The following is a 17,816-nucleotide window of genomic DNA, read 5'->3' as shown; positions in this document are numbered from 1 at the left end:
AAGATAGTGGTAGGACCCATTTATGGCTTAGCTTGAGCTGTCCTATCTTAAGAAGGATCAACCAAGTACTTAAACAAAATATATTAACCGAATAGTAAGACAGTCAAGTGTTGTTCTAGCATATTATAAATGCTTTTCAAAGAATAATGAGGGACAATTTTTAAATGCAGAGGAAAGTTGTGTGATGTAATAAAGCTGATGAAATCAGAAAGAGAACCCAAAAGGATCTCAATATTGTTGGACTTTTTAAGCAGTAAGAGCTGTGTAGGAATCCTTCCGTGAACCACAGAAATAATAAATGCTGAGCCCATTGGAACATAATCTCAATCAGCAAGATGCCACTGCTTTCCAGATTTCCTCACAGGGCCCTGCTAATTCCATGCCAAAACTAGCAGTGGATTTCTTCCTTCTAATCTCCCCTAATGCCTTATTCGATTATTGTCACTGCTCTCCAACCATACACTGTCCCTCCGGACTCTCCTTTCCCAAGTGAGTCTACCAGAAGACGCTGAGTGTCCATCAGGATGTAGTCTAAGACCACAAGCCACCTTGCTCCACGTGAAAAGGCAGAAGAGAGAACAAGTTTTGCAGGCAACCTCTTCATCTCTGGATTACTGGCTGAAGGCAAATAGGGAAAAGAGATATGAGGGGTCTGGACGGTTACTTTAGTTGATTGGCAAAGTCAGGGCGGGGAGATTTGTTAAGAGGAAGGAGATCACAGGAGGAGGGTGAATTAGGCATTACTGAGCACTGCAGGATGGCATCACCTCTGCTCTGGCTCTACATTCTTCTATGGTGAGTAAGATTTTTTCCTGATTTTTCATTTTAGTGCAGAGGAAAACGAGAGCACACACCCACTGGGTGACTTCTATACCAAATCATGGAAGAAGCCTGGGTGGTGTGGCATGTATTTGTGGTGGGGTACATGAGTAGGAAGTGAGGATCATGGACTGTTTGCTCACAGGGTAGAAAATACCCTAGGGACACTTGAAGATGAAGAAAGCTTCTACTCCAGAAACATCAGTCGGATCCTGGACAACTTGCTTGAGGGCTATGACAACCGGCTACGTCCAGGATTTGGAGGTGAGAGGCAGCATCCTTACTAAACCAAATGTCTATATTCTCCTTTCCCCCTTCCCTTTGTCTAAGACCCAGAGGCTTCATAAGGATTGCAGATTGGTAAGGAAAGGGGTACTAGGAGAGGCCACATGTTCCATCCAGTCTCTGTCCCTTCCTCTGTTTGTGACCTTCTACACATATTATTTGAACCCTCTAAGCTACAGCTTCCTCAGCTGTAGTATGGGTATACGAAAAGTGTTTGCCTCGTAGAGTTGTGTGAGGGTAGAATGAGATTCTCCATTTAGAGCACTTTTCTAAGCATTTGTTCCCACCCCCCCCAAAAAATTACCAAGGTGTGTTAGTTATTGTTACAATTATTATGAGAATTCTAACTTAACTTCTCTTCGATTCCTTAAATTTTTCAAATTGACCAGAAAATTTTCAAAATAATGCAACCGGTTTGAGTTTTCATAGTTGAAAAACCCAAGGGCTTCTGCTAATGAATTCCTTTAGGAGGGATTGCAGGTTCTAACCATGAGAAGGGACTTTGTGGTAGGGTCATTAAGTTCAGAGTCCTTAAAATCACTGGTGATATTTGCCCCCATGCTTCTGGGCTAATTTCAGGTGCTGTCACTGAAGTCAAAACAGACATTTATGTGACCAGTTTTGGGCCCGTGTCCGATGTGGAGATGGTGAGTAAGCTCTGAGTGAGGAGGGTAACTTTACTTATTGGCTGGAGGGCAGAGTCCCAGAACTAATGATCTTGGACATTGTTACCAAGTTTGGCTCCATAGTCCTAATGCAATATGTGTGTTCATGCCAGGAGCGCATGGTCATTAGAACAGATTACTGGCTTAATTGCCTTGACATTTCACTATGGGCTCCACTTGAACACTTTAACCTGCGGGACTTTCTAAGATTCTGTTCTCTCTTCTGGCCATATATCATGCACCCATTATTTTCTACAAAGATAAGGTTTCCCCATTTTTATATAATCCTGGTAAATTTTTAGAATAGAAAAAAAGAAAAATCAACAAAGATGATATATCATGTAAAAGTATATTCAGAATATCTATGAAACTTAAAATATGGCTGTTTTCTGTAGCACATCATTTTCAGTATATTTTATTAAAACAGTGAAGGGCATCATTTGGAAAAGCTAGTGCTTTGTACCTTTTGTGTTGCAAATGGACCAGTAGGTGTTCTGGGAACTCTGTTCCGGGTACAGATGGCTGTAGGATTCGTAAGAGATTATTTATAGTAAGTGGCAATGAAAATCTGAACTAGTCTTCTAGAACAAAGTGCATCATGATATTTTTTCCACAGTTTTCAGTTACCATTTCCCCCTAAAAGTAAAATATAAGTACTAAAATCTAAATGCACATAACTCTTAAAATAATTGAATCATTAAAGTTTATTAGGGAAATGTAGCTCTGGATAAATAGTTATTAGAGACTTTTATCTTCTGATCTTTGAGCTGACAAGAAAAGAAAGAGGCAAGAGGGGGAAAAAAGGAAGTACCAGAGGAAAGAAAAGGAGAAGGGAGGAAAAAAAGTAAGAAAGAAAATGAGGAAGTGAAGGAGAGGGAGAAGGACTTTATTTAAGAGAAAAATGTCTTAAGACTTGAAAGAAAGGAGAGTCAGCATTATCCAGAATCCTCAATTATTTTACTATCATATTTTTCATTGAGTACTGACTCATCCCAAATATAAATAACCACAACCATACTATACTATATTGTTGAAGTCTGGGGAACACTTGACACTTCATTTTATGTATATGTCTCATTTTTTAAGTATATTTGTTCAGTAGAGAGCTTGTTAAAGCCTGGATCATTATTATATGGTATACTGTGTGTCAAATTATATTTTAAAAATCTAATCACAACTTATAGTAATAGGTCTCATACAGGAACACAAAAAGTAGACAAAGCAATTATTGGCAATATTTTTATATACTTATAAGCTGTTATTTATCATTGACTTTTTTGCAATGGCTCTTACCATAATTCTTAATATTTCTAATGTTATTTCATAAAAGCCACAAATTAAAACTCAAAATTTCAATTATGCATGCTTCAATGATGCTCTGAGTAATCATGGTAACATTTGCTTTTATATTCTCCAAGAACAATATAAAATTATTGGGATGTGCAGCCAGAGTACACTTACCAAGCAAAGTTTACCCATCCTTGGAAGTTTGGTAAATGGTAATAAGGTATTTGGAGACACCTTTGAAAGTGAAGAAGGCACTGAAGACTGTGATGGTAGGAAGGCCAGCACAAAACCTAGACTGAAAATCTTTTCATATTTTTCTTCTAAATTAATGGAGGGAAATTTGATAGGTCAGTAGATGGAGAGGTGGATGACTGATAGAAAAAAGGAAGAATGTTGAGGAGGGTCAACGTGGAGGAGGGAGTTTGGCACAACACAGTGCTATCTTTTATAATGATATTACAAACTTTGAGTTTGAGAAAAATAATAATTACTGAAATCACAGGTTCTCTGATAGTCTGAAGTTACTATCACAAAAAGTTGTTTTATTTCCAAAATTTTAGAATTAGATATATAAGCTAGTGAATAAACTATTCTTAATAAATTATCTCCCCAGCTTGCATGAATATCTTATTTTCTCATAGGAGTATACGATGGACGTTTTCTTCCGCCAGACTTGGACTGATGAGAGGTTGAAGTTTGGGGGGCCAACTGAGATTCTGAGTTTGAATAACTTGATGGTCAGTAAAATCTGGACCCCTGACACTTTTTTCAGGAATGGCAAAAAATCAATTGCACACAATATGACAACCCCTAATAAACTCTTCAGAATAATGCAGAATGGAACCATTCTATATACCATGAGGTGAGGTTTCCGCAATTCAGCTACCTCTAATCCAAATGATTTGTCCACATACTAACATAGAACCATCTATTTTAATGTCCCTAGGCTTACCATCAATGCTGACTGTCCCATGAGGCTGGTGAACTTTCCTATGGATGGGCATGCTTGTCCACTCAAGTTTGGGAGTTGTAAGTTATTCATTCAAAATATAATTATTGGGACACGTGGGTGGCTTAGTCAGTTAAGGGTCTATCTCTGGATTTCAGCTGAGGTTATGATCTCAGGGTCCTGGGATTAAGCCCTACCTCAGAACTTCCCACACTCAGTGGAGAGTCTACTTGTCTCCCTCTTTCCTATACCCCTTTTTCTGAAATAAATAAATCTAAATAAATAAATAAAGGCAGTAGTCTTTTAAAAATAAGTGTGTGTGTGTGGGTGTGGATGGGGGTGTGGGTGTGGGTGTGTATGATTATTTGATTATAGCCAAAGACCAAAAAGCAAAAGAGAAATATTACTATGATATTCTCATTGTTATTCCAGGAATATACTTACTTAATCATGTCTGTCAATCTTATAAATAGTCAGAGGTTTTAGTTACCCAGATTAAAAAACAAAGAAGGAAAATTTATGTTTGTAGCTCCTTTTTATATGAACAAAATTTGCCCTGAAAAAAAAAACTAGTAAGATTCACTGTTATGTTTAATTGGTTTTAAAAATTCAGATGCTTACCCCAAAAGTGAAATCATATATACTTGGAAAAAAGGACCACTTTACTCTGTCGAAGTCCCAGAAGAATCTTCAAGCCTCCTCCAGTATGATCTGATTGGACAAACAGTATCTAGTGAGACAATTAAATCTAACACAGGTAAGAATTAGACCAATTCATGAATGTAACCCAGCAAGGTGACCCTCATACACATTTTCAAAATATCTATTTCTTTCTTCTCTGCATTAGCTATCCTGGGCTACATTTGCGGTTTTGAAGTGATGAGTAGCCTTCTTTAAAATTGATTTTGCAACCATGTGCATAAAAAGGTTTATGTAACCTTGGAATAAGTAGTTTTCTATGCATATGACACAAAGAACCCAACCTAAAACAATGAGCTGATGTATCTATCATCTGCTTGATCAAGTATCTTTGTCATACAGAGAAATATGACTTTACTTGTTTTCTTCCAGCCCATGTTAAAGATCTACAAGATTTATTTCCAGCTGCATTCTTTCTGCACCCTGTCAAAAGCAATAATACTGATATACATGTTTTCCAACAGGTGAATACGTAATAATGACAGTTTATTTCCACTTGCAAAGGAAGATGGGCTACTTCATGATACAGATATACACTCCTTGCATTATGACGGTCATTCTTTCCCAAGTGTCTTTCTGGATTAATAAGGAGTCTGTCCCGGCCAGAACCGTATTTGGTATGCTTTCCACTTTGGCTATACTTCCACTCATCTGGCTCTTATTTCTTGTGTAGGTTAGGGGAATATTCACACTAGTGTACTTTTTCGATCCACAAAGGAAACAGACTCCAGTCTCATTCAGGCATATGTATGATATTAAATGACCTTTATGTTATCCCAAGCTACGTGGTGAATCCACGAAAAACTTTGTCTTGGCAAGAATTCTGGCTGGATTCCTGTGCCTTCCCTGTGCCCTATTTAGGAGTGTTTTGTTTTGTTTTGTTTTGTTTTAATCTCAATTTGCTTTTTCATAACTAAGGAAAAGCAGAAAAGTAAAAGTGACATGTAAATTCCTGAAAAGAAAGGCTATTGAAACTTAATACATAAATTATATCTATTATAAAGTATATCTTGCCTTAATAGGTTGAATCATAATAAACTGTTGTTTTTCTAGATCTCAAAATAGTTAAATATAACCAATTTCCCATGTTTCAACCTCTTGAGTTCACTATTTATGATATGTGGAATGACTATTAGTTTTGAGAAAAAGCTGTAACAGAAAATATCATCAATAACAAAAGCCAATTTTTTCTGGGTTTTCATGATTATACATTTAGAGAGGTTTATAGGGAAGATCTGAGTTGAATTAAAATCTCAGATGAATTTTTACTTTTTAATTTACTATATTAAAATACATCTGTTTCTGCAAATTATAAAAGAATATCTATATAATGATGTTGATCATCTTTAAATTACGTGTATTTCCCAACTATTATATAAGACATAAAACTGCTGGTGATGGAGTGATGAAATTATTTTCTCATGAGTAAATATTTTACCTTAAAACTAAGCTAGAAATTTCAAAAAATTCTGAGGAACCTAATTTTATGTTTACTATTCATACCAGATAGACTTCTTAAATATGTTGATAGACATTACCAGCTATTCAAATTGACCAAGAATTCAAGTTTTTAGTACTTAAGTGATTATTTGTTATAAACTTGCTTAAGAAGTAACAACTAGAATTACTCACAAGTTAAACTTTACAATAGTTAAACTAAATCGAATCAGAAAATATTTTTTTGAGCAACTACAGTGTATATGGCACTATACTAGATATTGAAGAATACAAAAATGGTAACACCTATATAATAATTGTGAACAATTATAAAACAAAATCAAAAATTACATTTGGGGTGTTTAATCCACTGACACATTCTCATTTGATGTTGGTTTGGGATTCCAAATGCTAATACTGATTTAATGATCTAAATGATTTAATGATTTAATGCTAATACTCATTTGATGTTGGTTTGGGATTCCAAATGCTAATACTGCATTTTTTTTTTTCACTTTAGGGATCACCACTGTTTTAACCATGACCACATTAAGCATCAGTGCTCGGCACTCCTTGCCCAAAGTGTCGTATGCAACCGCCATGGATTGGTTCATAGCTGTTTGCTTTGCTTTCGTCTTCTCAGCTCTTATTGAGTTTGCGGCTGTCAACTACTTTACCAATCTTCAGACACAGAAGGCCAAAAGGAGGGCACAGATTGCCGCTTCACCCCCAGTGACAATATCAAAAGCGAGGGAACCTTTGGAAGCTGAGATTGTTTTGGTAATTATTTACTTTTCTCATGTTACTCATCAGTATAGGAAAAGGCAGCCTAACAGTAATCACAAACAATTAAATAGTGCAAAAGTACTATTAGCTGAGCACAGGTTACACAATTCTGAATCCAAGGCCAACTTCTTTTCCAACTTCATAGCAAACAACACAACACAACACAACAATCTTCCATTTTTCTTTGCTCTAAACTTCTGGCTTTCTTCTTTTATCATCCTCACTGGTACTAGCAGATTCCAAGCTCTCAGAGGGGATGAGAACAATTTTTCTCAGCCTTTAGATGTTTCCTTTTAACAGGTTTACTTATACTAATTAGGGAGAATAAAGTGAAAAAAAAAAAGTTCCTAATGAGGCTTCAGAGTCTGAGGGAAATAAAGAGGGACTCTACAGAATGGACAATTTTTGTTAGAAATCTGCTTGCTACTTCACTCCATGAAGGCAAGATGTGAGTATTAGGTCTGGGAATGCCAAGTCATAAGCAAGGTTTTTAATTTTCATGAAAACTCTCATGTCCATATTTGAATATTAAATACATGTTTTTTAACATGTTTTTATTCAAAGACTTATAATTAGTGACAAATAGCTATAAAACTCAATTTAGATTTGCTGTGGCTAAACTTTGGTCCTCAGAGGTTATTTTGAAAAAGAAACAAATGATGGCATTAATAATTCAAGAGTCATAAATGCACTCCCAAACTTCAGTTTCACATGTGAGTAAATATTCTCAGCAGTTCAGCTGCGCACACTTTTTTAATGGATTATAGAAATGATTGACAAATATAAACTTTTATGTCAATGCAAATTCCAAATTGTAGTTGTTGAAAAGAAGAAAATTTCACTCTGTAAAATCAAGTACTGCTGACACTTTGAACTGAAAATATCTTTATAATCAATTCTGGTGAACATTTCCAAATCACAGAACCACATGTAGTTCAACTAATCCTGGGTTAACTATAATGATAAAAATCACAAAGCTATATGTGTTTGTTCTCAAATACTCGGGTATTTATTGGATAAAAAAATGATAGGTCTTATCGAAACTTCTCTTTTGATACACGAAGAAAATTGTTTGAGAATTTATATTTTCTCCAAGGAATAAAACAAGGCAGATCCCATAAGTGAAAATATATAATTTAAAGATTTTTTTTTAATTGTTCTCATTAGGAAAAAAAAAAAAAAAAGTTTGCCATCCAGTGATCCAGACTAATTGCCTCTGCTTACAAATCAAAAACAGTGTCTTGGAGAGAGAAAATGTTTGGTGCTAGCCAGTAGAAAAACTAGGAATTGATTGCAGGAGTCCAATATACACAGATTTACAGAGGCAGAGGCTATCTCCTCTCCAACAATTCCTCAAAGGCTGATATATAAAAGAATGCATAACACAAAATAAAACATTTTCAGAATGTGAGGTCATTCCCAAAATTCTTCTCTTGACCTAATGATGTTTTCTTTATATATGTGTATTTTGAAAGACCACAAGTATATAAATTTTATAGCAGAAGGATGCTAGTCTGAAAACTCAATCCAAAACCCTCGAAAATACGGTTTTCAGAAAACATTTTTGAGAATCAGCTTATGTTTGTAAAAATAAGTGATTATGTTATAAGCTGTCGGTATCTATATAGGTATTGCCCAATGATCACATATTGTCTTAACATATATCGATATGATATATGAATGAAGAATTCATATTTATCAGAATTCAGTTTAACAGTTTCCTTTTAGAAATTCAGTAAAAATGCAAAGAGAGAGTCATGAGAAACAAGATAAAAAAATAAGTCCAATGATTTTGAATATATTCATTGATCTGGTATTGAGATGAAAAGACCAACTTCCTTACTTTAGCTCTTTTGAAATATGTATTACTGAGAGGAATATGATTTCAAATCCTTGGAGAAAGAATGGAGTTAGCATTTTCTATTATTTTAAAGATATAATTTATTAATAAGATAGAATTTAAGATCTCAGTTCTTCATATAAGCTATCTTCCACAATTCTAAAATAGTAACATATAATGAGCAGGTACTTTGGAAAGCTGGATTAAAAAATGCATTTAAATCATCTCAAAGTACTTTTTTCTTGCAAGTTGCCTTTTTTTTTATAAAAAATTTTATTTCTAAACCTGGCTTCACTTAAAACATTTTAAGGTAATGAAAAGTACCATTTTGTTTCTGAAAGGGCAGGTCAAAGAGTAAAAATAAAGACCAAAATAAGCAAACCTAGCCATACAAACTTTGTAGGTATCAAAAATAAATATAGATGATTACATAGAGCATTTACATTTTATTTATTCATGTCAAACCTTGGCAATTTGCCTTATATGATGTAGAGGAACAAACATAAATTACACATTTGTAATTTATACAACACAAAGGTATATTATGATGGCTAGGCCGTTTTTTCTTTCAAATGCCATGACATTTAAAAGTGCCTATTCAGTTGTAATCAAAATAGCATTATTTGAGTAAGTTAGACATTGAAATAGCAAACCAATGTGGAGGTTGAAATAAAATTAAGTGCTTAGATGTTTCATGTGATTCTAAGTTATATTTTAATGTCCTCATTGCTTCTCACAGGAAGCTACTTAGAATGAATATAGGAAACAGTTTATCACTTTGATTTTGACCTTGAAATTAAATATAACAATGACAAGGAAATTCAGGAGTTTTAAATCTAATACTCAAACCTGAAGAGATATTTTAATTTTTTTTAATTTTTTATAAACATATATTTTTATCCCCGATAGAGGAGAGGACCGTTCTTCGGTCAAGGGTATACGAGTAGCTGCGCTCCCCTGCTAGAACCTCCAAACAAACCTGAAGAGATATTTAAAACTAATACCTCAGAAGTGCTTTCTGGTTTTAAGGTAGTTGGAACTAGATACTGGGTTTTGGATTTTTTTGTCGTTGTTTTCTTGCTTTTTTGTGGGTTTTTGTGGGGTTTTGTTTGTTTGTTTGTTTGTTTTGTTTTGTTTTTAGATTATGAGAAGAAATTATCAACAGCTTCTTTCCTGCTTTTACAGTGCTTTTCCTTATTGCTTTTATCTGGTTTCTTATCTTGTCATTAAAGAGTTAGTCTTATCTTCATGTTTTATAAATTGTTATGTATCTGGGGTATACTTATTCTGCATATGAGACCAAGTTTGGACCTCAATCACTTTTTGGATGTTTTGCTAGATTCCTTGTTATTTTAAAGGTCTAAGCCCTCATTATTACGTTCTTAAGAATGAACTCCCTCCACCCATCGACACATCCAGTCTCGCTTTCCTTTTTCACAGAAAGTGTGATGTTCTTGGTAAATTATCTACAACAAAATTGGCCAGAATTTCATTAGTCAGGACAATGATTATATTTATACTGCTTATATTGTTTATTCACTATTTTTTCCCTTTTCATCTGGCACCCATTTATTGAGTATATATGTATTCAATGAATTATTCATATTATAAGTACTTGTTAAACAATCTTATGTTCTATATCCTTTGTAGAATGCTAGAATATATTAGTGAGTGACTTCAGTACTGCCTCTACTTTCATGAGCTTCTTGCTGAACAGGAAGAAAGACAAACGTATGAGCCATAATGAATCATTGTGACAAAGGCTGTATTAGAGATGTATAGGGGCTAATGAAGAGTCATGCAAGGGTACCTACCACAGGCTGGAGAGAGCATCATTCTGGAGGAAGTTTTGCCTGAGTTGAGAACCAAAGGATGATTTTGGTCCTGTTCTAGAAACACTAAATCGGTTCCTAGAAACTTGGGAATAGAGAGGGAAATAAGACATATCCTTTCCATATTCCCTTTCAAGGTTGGGATGATCTGCTGGGTCATTATCACAGTTGCCTTCCACCCATGTACAGAGATAGAAAGCATAGAATACTGAAAGATTAACTTCCCGTGTTCCAAATATTGTCAAGATTTCTTTGAATACTATCATTTACTCTGTAGCCCATCTGAGACTCAGTCCCTGCGCCATGGTTGTGCTATTTCATAATTTAAAGAGAGGGTAGGTTGGATTGGATGAGGGGTGTGGGTGGTTAGTTCTTTCCCTATACCTTCTATCAAATCCTCATCCAATATTCCCTTCTTTACCATCTAAACATTCCAATATGGTCTGGACATGTACCTAGCACCACTGACCCACCAGACTGCTGCCAAAAAGCTGCTTCTTTGTAGAAATTCTGGAATCGTCTCTGTCCCAATTCTACCAGCTATTACGTAGATGCAAGAAAATTTGATTTGAAATTCTTACTTCCTCCACAATAATTAATATAATAGTTTTTTTAAAAAAAATCAAGTACTAAATGTTTTCAAATTTCTCTTATATTTGGTGCCTCTCTTTGCTGCTTCTAAAAACAGATGCTTTTTTTTGTCCCTTGGATAATGTAGCTGTGGTTAGAATATCTCTCTTGAGAGGTAACCCATTGCCCCCTCCTCTTTAACGTATTAGAGTTACTGAATATTGTATCAAAGTACTTTCCATAAGTACTTTCCAAATATCTTATCTTTACATCAAATAATTGATTGTCATAAAGTCCAGTTTGACTCAAACTACCTTTGCAATATGGCATTATTTAAAACAAAGCAATGCTCTATAAATACCCAAAGCAGGATGGCATTCAGCAGCAGGGGAGCCCTGGAAAAATTCAAAACCACAGGTGTTCCACTCAAAACAGTGACAGCCCCAAGCTGAGCCCTCATCTGGACTCTGACAAAAACCTATTTTACCATCAGCTGAAGCTGCTGAGCTTACAATAGAACAGGCGGGGTCTGATGCAAACCTGTATCTTGAATGGCTTGCAAAATTGGCTTTCTTTTCACTTCAGAAATTCAATGTGATTCTTCTAAATTGGAGTCCGGTTTCCTGTACTGCCAATTCCCAATTATTCAGGAGCTGATTATCCAGCATGTGGGTTAGCCAGACCTCTTCCATTTCCTTGAGTATGTCATATTTGCTGCTTGCTAGAAACACCCCCAGTTGCCACTGGACAGTGAGACAGCTGTAACTCTAAGCCAGTGATACTCAGTGGTAGGTGACTTTTCTCCCCAGAGAATATTTTGCAATGTCTGGAAATATTTTTGGTGGTCACCACTTTGGGGAGGGAGATGCTCCAGGCATCTTCTGCGTAGAAGTAGAACCCACAACTGATGCTCTTCAACATCCTATGAAGGACAGGACAATGATCCACAACAAAAAAGTTGTGACCCCAAAATGTCAATAGTTCTGTGTTTGAGAAACTATATGCTGAAACTTAAAACTGATGGGGAGAAGCCATAATAATTATTTAGAGTGTGATCTTTAGCATCTGAGAGTGATCACATTCAGGCACTGCCAGTTACTGTGTGAGCTTCCCACTTAAGCCTTCATTTGATTATCTCTAAAATGAAAATAATAATATTTCATCATAGTTTCTTTTTCTAGGAATTAGCAAAATAATGCATGTAAAGTCTGTGTAGTGTTTGTCAATTGTAAGCATTCAGATATGGTACTTGTAATATGAAACAAGACACTAAAATACAATGTTAAATAATCATAAAATTTTTTGTTTTCTTCTCCTTGCCTGATTACTTAAGAAATCCTGGAAATGTTCAGATTTTCATTCATTTGTTGCATCAGCATATGCTTATTAAGCACATACTATGTTCTGTGCACTAACTAGGCACTGTGGGGTGCTTATACTTGACAATAAGATGCCCTCTACCAATAAGGAGATTTCATGTCAGGAAAAGAGATAAGGCAGAACAGAAATAATATTCACAAGGAAGAATGTGATAAGAGTTAAACAAATTATAGCATTTAAGTAAGCAGAAAAGGGTTCTCTTTCTTGAAAATCTATTATATATATTATATATATAATATCATCTATCTTATCTATGAATATTTTCTTTCTCAAATTCTTAAAAATAAGAAAAACTTACAGAGAAAGCAATAATTGTCCTTAGCTTTAAAGATGGCAGGTAAGTAGTATATGGAACTGCACTCAAGGGCTTTCTGACTCTTTTGTCCACTTAACTCTCAAGGAAACTTCCATTGAGATTGTTTGGAGAAGCAGATGAGGAAAGGGGAATACTGTTGTAGGGGATCTTTCATTCCAGGCCCAAAATTTAATGCCATTAAAAATTTCATGGTATTTTTAGTGATGTTGCTTAACTCCAGACAAGGGTCATTTGGTAATTCTTAATAAGTCATGTGTGACATTGTGACAATGTCAAAAGATTGACAATTAACTCCCCCCCCCCACAGCTCTACAGAGGGAGAGATAAAACAATGCCTTACATCTTTATGGTAGATTATGTTTTATAATAACTTTTTCATCTCAATGAACTTTTTCATGTCTGCTCTCTTTCTCCTTAAAAAAAGAAATTTTTAAAAAAGAAATAAACATAAGCAATGCATGCTATTAAAAATCCTGAGTTTAGAAAGACCATCTACTCTAAGGCTTTCCCTTGTTTTACTCTATCATGATCCTTGGAAATTTTACTAGAGTAAAATATTTTAATATTCCATGTATCTGGGAGGAGTTTGACTCTTTTTAGAAAATGAAATACTAACACATTTGCTCTTTCAGGTGGAGAATATTTCAGTAACATAGTTAATGGCTAAAAATTCAAATTAGAGCCTGAGATACACAATAGAAACTCTGGAAAGTAGGTTCTATGTTTATTCTCTATAGGCAGCATACATTGAGACCAACATACCACTACTCTGGTCCTATCCACATGCTAACCGGTGACCCTGGATACAGTAGTCCTTAGCTGTCACATGTTTTTGTAGAAAGTATCACTTATTTCTCAAGATTGGCAGACTGAGCCCTCACTATTTTTAAATTATCTTTACCACCAAGACCTATGATTTATTTAATTATGTCAAGAGTCCCTAGGATAATACTGGGCCAATATATAACAAAAAAAGATATTGTTTCCTTGCAACTCACCATCAGACTTAACTACAGAGACTCATTTTTGCTTTTGGTGAAGAGATTTTCCCACAGCCTTTAAATGGGCTTGAACTCTCAATGATGACTATTATTATTTAGATACTCAGTAAATTCCATGACAAATCAAACAGCAAAATTCAAAAGGGGACTATAGAGAAAAGAGGTTCTTAGAATTGTTGATTCTCGCACTCCAAATGTCACCACATCGGCAGGTCATTCTGGTCCTGTGGCTCAACCGGCACAGGGGAGGTGGCTGCCTCATCCTGTTGCTGCAGGGTTGCTGGCTAAAGCCACAGGAGTCTGCCCACGTGAGTAACATACCCTGCCAGGCATCAAAGTGGTGATTTTGCTGCCAGGGAGAAAACAAGGTAGTTTTACAAGAGCAGAGATAATGTACAGCAAGTGTTTGAAGGCAGAAACCACCAAGGACAACCTGGTCACAAGGAGAGTGACTAGTACAGGATATAGACAAGAAAAGATACAAATCAGAGCAAGGTCCTCTAGTCTCCAAGTATGAAAAGAGTCCAAAGCAAACAAAATTAGAGTCCCTGCACTAGACCCAATACTTTAAAGTGAAGACAAGAAAATGTGGGGATGATGAAACAAGGATCACAAATGACCAGTGTAGTTTATTACTAACTGTGTGACTATGGGCAAGGTATTACCAGCTCCACTCTCTGGACTTAGCCTTTTCACCTAACAATTAATGTACTAAGTATTCCTTTCAGGACTAAAAGGGCTGTCTTAAGATTTCTAGTGACAAAAAAGAACATGTAACAATTTTGAGTTCAGTAAATGAATCATTTTTTGGTGACTTAGGATGGAGGGAGAAGGGACCAGTGGAGAAGTTCTGAATGGGAAGCAGAAAGCTCTCAATATTGAACTTCTGAGCTTAAGAGACAGCTGTATTTCAAGGGATGAAATACGGTTTAAGGGTATTGGTACTCTGTCACTGGCTTTTCACATACATGAGCACCTTAGAATTTTTGTGGCTATTATCTCAGCTGGGTCACACTTACGAACGTGTGAAGATGAGGATGTAGGCTAGAAGAATGATATCAACTAACTGAATTGCTATATTTTTTGTATTAATTAATTGTCCATATATTCCAAATTGAAATCCCTCTCGTTGCCCACACTCATTGCCCTATAGGTTTATGCATTACCAGGGAGAAGGGGTTGGATAAAACTTTGCAACCTAGTTTATCTCTTCCTAATGGCCCAGTGGTCAACACAGTTTCTGGGATGTAGACTATGCTGGCATCAATTGCTGATGTATGAAATTATAGGGTTTTGGATGGCAGCAAATCATTTTTTTAAAATTTATTTTACCACTTTCTTAGAAAGATAGGACCATCAAATACTAGTAAAAATTTGCTAATATTAAAAAAGAAATTTGCGGGGCGTCTGGGTGGCTCAGTGGGTTAAAGCTTTGGCTCAGGTCATGATCCCAGGGTTCTGGGATTGAGCTCCGCATCGGGCTCACTGCTCAGCAGGGAGCCTGCTTCCTCCTCTCTCTCTCTCTGCCTGCCTCTCTGCCTACTTGTGGTATCTCTTTCTGTCAAATAAATAAATAAAATCTTTTAAAAAAAAAGAAATTTGCTAATATTTCATCTTACCTAGTATGTAGTCAATAATATCTGTTCACGGTGAAAAAGTAAATAACTATGTGATCACTAGTCTTTTACCTAGGCTGAATATTTATGTCTTTTGCCTACAGCATCCTGATTCCAAGTATCATCTGAAGAAAAGAATCACCTCTCTGACCTTGCCAATAGTTCCATCCCCTGAGGCCAGCAAAGTCCTCACTAGAGCTCCTATCTTACAGTCAACTCCTGTCACACCCCCACCACTCTCTCCAGCCTTTGGAGGCACCAGTAAAATAGACCAGTATTCTCGGATTCTCTTCCCAGTTGCATTTGCAGGATTTAACCTTGTATACTGGATAGTTTACCTTTCCAAAGACACGATGGAAGTGAGCAGCAGTGTTGAATAGTTGCAGCCAGGACAGCTTGGATGTTGTAAGTTCTCATTTTCTGATAGCATTGAGACTTGTATAGATGCTTTTCTGAACATTGAAAATCTGTAACATATAGCTCTGAGTAGCATGTGTAGGTCAAAAAGCACTAATGTTACTCCTCAACACTAGAAGTTGAAGGTTGTTGAAAAATATGACTTTTCTGTATGTTGGAGAAAGAGTTTGTAAGAGAATAAGATGGACTTAAGAGGAATTTGCCAATCTTTGTCCTTCATTGTTCAATATTTTAATTGTCACTGTGAAGATCATTTACCACAAAGAATATAAAATAAGAAATGCCAACACTTCCAAAGGTTGCCTTAAACTATGTTTATTTTGGCTTAGTTCTCAAAGACAGCAAAATATAAATAATCTAAATATTTATCAATAGATTAATACCAGCATGTTGGAGGCCTTTATGCTAGTAAAATGGTTTTCAGTGTCAAGCCCATATTGAGCTTAGCCATTTTTTTTTAACCTTGCTGTGCTATTTTACCTCAATGAATAGATAAATAAAACAAAGTATGCATATGTACATAGCTTTAGTTGGGCTGCAATACAGTGCTATTTTATCTTAGTAAGCTCTTCTTTCAAAATAATATGTTCATCATAATTCCATGAAATTGTAGAAAACAATGAAACTATGACAAAGCCTTGTTATATTATGACTGTGGCTATAGCTCATATTTTCTACCTATGTATACCACTAAATAAAACAATAAACATTGTTCTCTGGATCTATTTAATAAAGCTGGGGAGAAGATTTCTCTTAAGTATGAAGAAATTAAGACACTCTACTTAATGTTAGTGTCCCTGATGATTCTAACAAGTAGAAAGTACAGGACAGGTCAGCTCAGTCACCTCACCCTAAACATTGAAGAGTTGAGTCTGTTTTCAGAGTCAATCTTTCATCTCCTTCCTGCTCCCTCCACACACTTTCAGTTATAAGATGAATAGAGTCTGAGGATCTAATATATAACAGGGTGACTACAGTAGAACACTGTATTGTATAATCGAAATTTAGTAAGAGAGAATTAAAATGTTATCAGCAAAAAAAAAAATTGAAAAGGAAATATGTGAGGTGATGGATATGTTGACTAACTCAGTAAGGGGAATCATTTCCTAATGTATTCTTATATCAAATCATCACACAGTACACTGTAAATACCTTACAATTTTATTTGTCAACTTTTACCTCAATAAAGCTGAATAAAAATGAATGAGACTTTTCTCTCTGCTATCCCAACTCTTCCTGATGCTGACTTTATCCATGCTTCTCCCACACAGAATAACAGTCTTAGAGAAACAGGAACTAGGCATAGGAAAACTCATTATTGATAAACCCTTCATTACCTGTTGTGCATTTTAAATTGAGGTCATTGAGCTATTCATAGCTCACCCTGAGCTATGAATCCAGAAAGAAATATTTTGAGATTATTGCTCTTGACTTAATCCAGAAAAATGCGAAAATTCTACAGCCCAACAAGTTAGAGGGTAATTAAAATAGCTCTCTGCTAAAGGTGAGGAGACCAAAAGCTCCATCCAATGTCTCTATGAATTAGCTTCCTGACCAAATCTCAGTCTCTGGGAAACTTCATTGTATTTTCAGCTATACGATATGAGGGATTGATCAGATGCCCTTTAGAGTCCTCCCATTTTGAATAATTTATGGTTGTTTCATTACAATTCTTTTCTATGTAAATTAAATGAGTCTAACTCTATATGGCCTGCTTCTGTTTTAGGGAGTACATCAAGTACTAGGCAAGTGTTATCATCTTATATGATACATTACATTTAATCTTCCTCATAAACCAGTGAAGTATATACTACTATTATCTTCCATTTAAAGATGAGAAATCAAGGTACAGAGAAGATAACTCATTTTCTTCAAAAGCAAGTGGCACTCAGGTGACATAGATTAAAGTCATATTTA

At 35.5% G+C, this 17,816-nt stretch overlaps 1 protein-coding gene across 1 annotated transcript; it reads left to right on the top strand.

Moving 5' to 3' along the window:
• The first annotated feature begins 322 nt into the window (after positions 1 to 322).
• Positions 323 to 17,177, top strand: GABRA6 (gamma-aminobutyric acid type A receptor subunit alpha6). Its single transcript, XM_004737675.3, has 9 exons — positions 323 to 795; positions 965 to 1,083; positions 1,684 to 1,751; positions 3,698 to 3,918; positions 4,003 to 4,085; positions 4,619 to 4,762; positions 5,169 to 5,321; positions 6,662 to 6,921; positions 15,587 to 17,177. The coding sequence occupies exons 1-9, from the start codon at positions 758 to 760 to the stop codon at positions 15,860 to 15,862; spliced, it is 1,362 nt and encodes a 453-aa protein (XP_004737732.1). The 5' UTR covers positions 323 to 757; the 3' UTR covers positions 15,863 to 17,177.
• Positions 17,178 to 17,816: the final 639 nt, after the last annotated feature.

The sequence above is a fragment of the Mustela putorius genome, unplaced genomic scaffold (assembly GCF_011764305.1).
Source record: "Mustela putorius furo isolate JIRA1106 unplaced genomic scaffold, ASM1176430v1.1 tig00000145_pilon_pilon_pilon, whole genome shotgun sequence".
Classification (NCBI taxonomy): Eukaryota; Metazoa; Chordata; class Mammalia; order Carnivora; family Mustelidae; genus Mustela; species Mustela putorius.
The sequence above is the reverse complement of the archived record's forward strand: the minus strand, read 5'-3'. Positions and strand labels throughout refer to the sequence as shown.